We start from the raw sequence: 1,814 nt of genomic DNA, 5'->3' as shown, positions 1-1,814 counted from the left end.
TTTCCCTACTACTCATGATATTTGTTTCTCTTCAGTGTACAAACGGTTCTTTCATGGAAAGCACATACTACTTCCTTCCCTATTCTATTCACTCAATTATTTCTAAGGACTGACTGGCCACGTTTAATTGTGGGGAAGGAGGTTTTTTCAGAATAATTAAATAACAAGGGAGGATTTACAGAGATTTTTGTATATTAAATTTCACAGTGCATACACACAATTCACGAGCTTTCTAACCATGCTGCTCTTTCAAAGCTTTAGAAGCAAATATCGCTAAAGTTCAGTCTTCAGTTCTCTGGTACTTGGGTGGCAACTGAAGAGTTAAGTTTTAAAATCTCACATATTTCTGTGTCCATTTTTAAAAACGGAAAAAAGGAAAAAGTTGCAAAATAGTTGTAATTTTTCATGGCTTAGAACTCCTTAAGAAAGCAAAAGCAACGTCCCCAGAAAAGGACATCGTACATAACCTCGTATGAAAGTAACTCAAAAGAAAGCACAATCATTTCCGCTGTGATGCCATAACATTCCTTACAAACCTTTATTTTTAGAAGATTTTGCTTTAGCTGTACTTGTCTGCTCCAACCTAGAGATCAACTTTTCAAATCCCAGCAGTGCAAGTTATATATTTCATTCATTCATTCAATATTTTAAGATATTTCTTTTTTCATTTCAATAAATGTTTCAATAAACAGCACTAAAAAAAAAAAACAAACCCAAAAAACCCCACCAAACAGTAAAGTTCTTCTAAAACTGTTTTGCTTGTTTGTTTTTAAACCAGAAGGGTCATTAGGCATGTCTTGGATATACAATTACGACAGCTAAAGATTCTTCATCCAATGAACTCACAGTAACAAACTGCTCTCAAACCAGTCCAGCTGTTCTGCTCAGGAACCAGACCAGCATGCTACAAATATTTATGAAATTTCATGGTTACCCATGCTGTCCATGTCTCATGTTCAGTGACTTGGTTCCACTTTGTAAAATAAAATGTATTCACCAAGCATAAAACAGATGCAACACTGGCTCCTGGGTATTTGAGGGGGGAAAAAAAAAAAATTTGCTCTGCTAGGAACAGGACAGAATAAGCAATACAAGTCAGTAAACACTGAGGCATTTTTGAGAACCCCTAATGGTTAATGAAAATGAACAATGAAAAACAGATTGGAAATTTTCTTTATCAAAACGACTGCATACAGAGTAACATGAGCATCATAGACAAACTCACCACAAAGGAGGGGTAGCTGCATCTGCACGAATTAGACACACGATAGCTTAAGGCACTCCCGCATACCGGTAAGGAGAGGTAACCTGTCCCTTCAAAGAAATGGTGACTTGCACTAACAGCTAGATGCAGCTTTTGCAAAACGTACTATAGTAGCAGTTGTGCTGCAGTGAAAATCCAGGTTTCCACAAAATTATTAAATAAGGAAAACCTCAAACGATCAAACTGTGACACCCTATAAAGAGATTGCTTTTGAAAAACAGTTTAACCTTTAATTATTAACAATAAAAGGAAATAAAAAACATAGAGAACCCTTGAGGAAAAAGACTCGGCATGTGATAAGCTCATTAAACAGCGAGTCTAATGAAAACCCTATTGTAAACAGCGGTAGGATCTCCCCTCCCCTACTAACTGATTCGAATCACGTACAGTCCTCCCCAGGGTCAGCTCCAAACAGAGCCAGACTTCTACAGGCTTTGTTGTCAATATGTATTGTAAAGCTGTAGTATTTTGCATGAATAAACCCCCATTATTTGTTGAATTCATTCACTAGCAAGTAAATAATTATTAATACAATTAAATAAAAAAGATT

General features: G+C 36.1%; 1 protein-coding gene across 1 annotated transcript in view; it reads right to left on the bottom strand.

Annotated features, from left to right (window-relative positions):
• The window catches only part of AKAP12 (A kinase (PRKA) anchor protein 12), a gene marked incomplete at its 3' end in the record, with an annotated part of 12,977 nt that extends 11,730 nt beyond the window's left edge, over positions 1 to 1,247 (bottom strand). The window contains exon 1 of the mRNA XM_010291455.1: positions 1,226 to 1,247. Within this exon, the coding sequence (XP_010289757.1) occupies positions 1,226 to 1,247 (22 nt within the window). The remainder of the gene's footprint in view (positions 1 to 1,225) is intronic.
• Between the last annotated feature and the right edge of the window lie 567 nt (positions 1,248 to 1,814).

The sequence above is a fragment of the Phaethon lepturus genome, unplaced genomic scaffold, assembly GCF_000687285.1.
Source record: "Phaethon lepturus isolate BGI_N335 unplaced genomic scaffold, ASM68728v1 scaffold34537, whole genome shotgun sequence".
Lineage (NCBI taxonomy): Eukaryota > Metazoa > Chordata > Aves > Phaethontiformes > Phaethontidae > Phaethon > Phaethon lepturus.
This window is presented reverse-complemented; position numbering and strand designations above follow the sequence as displayed.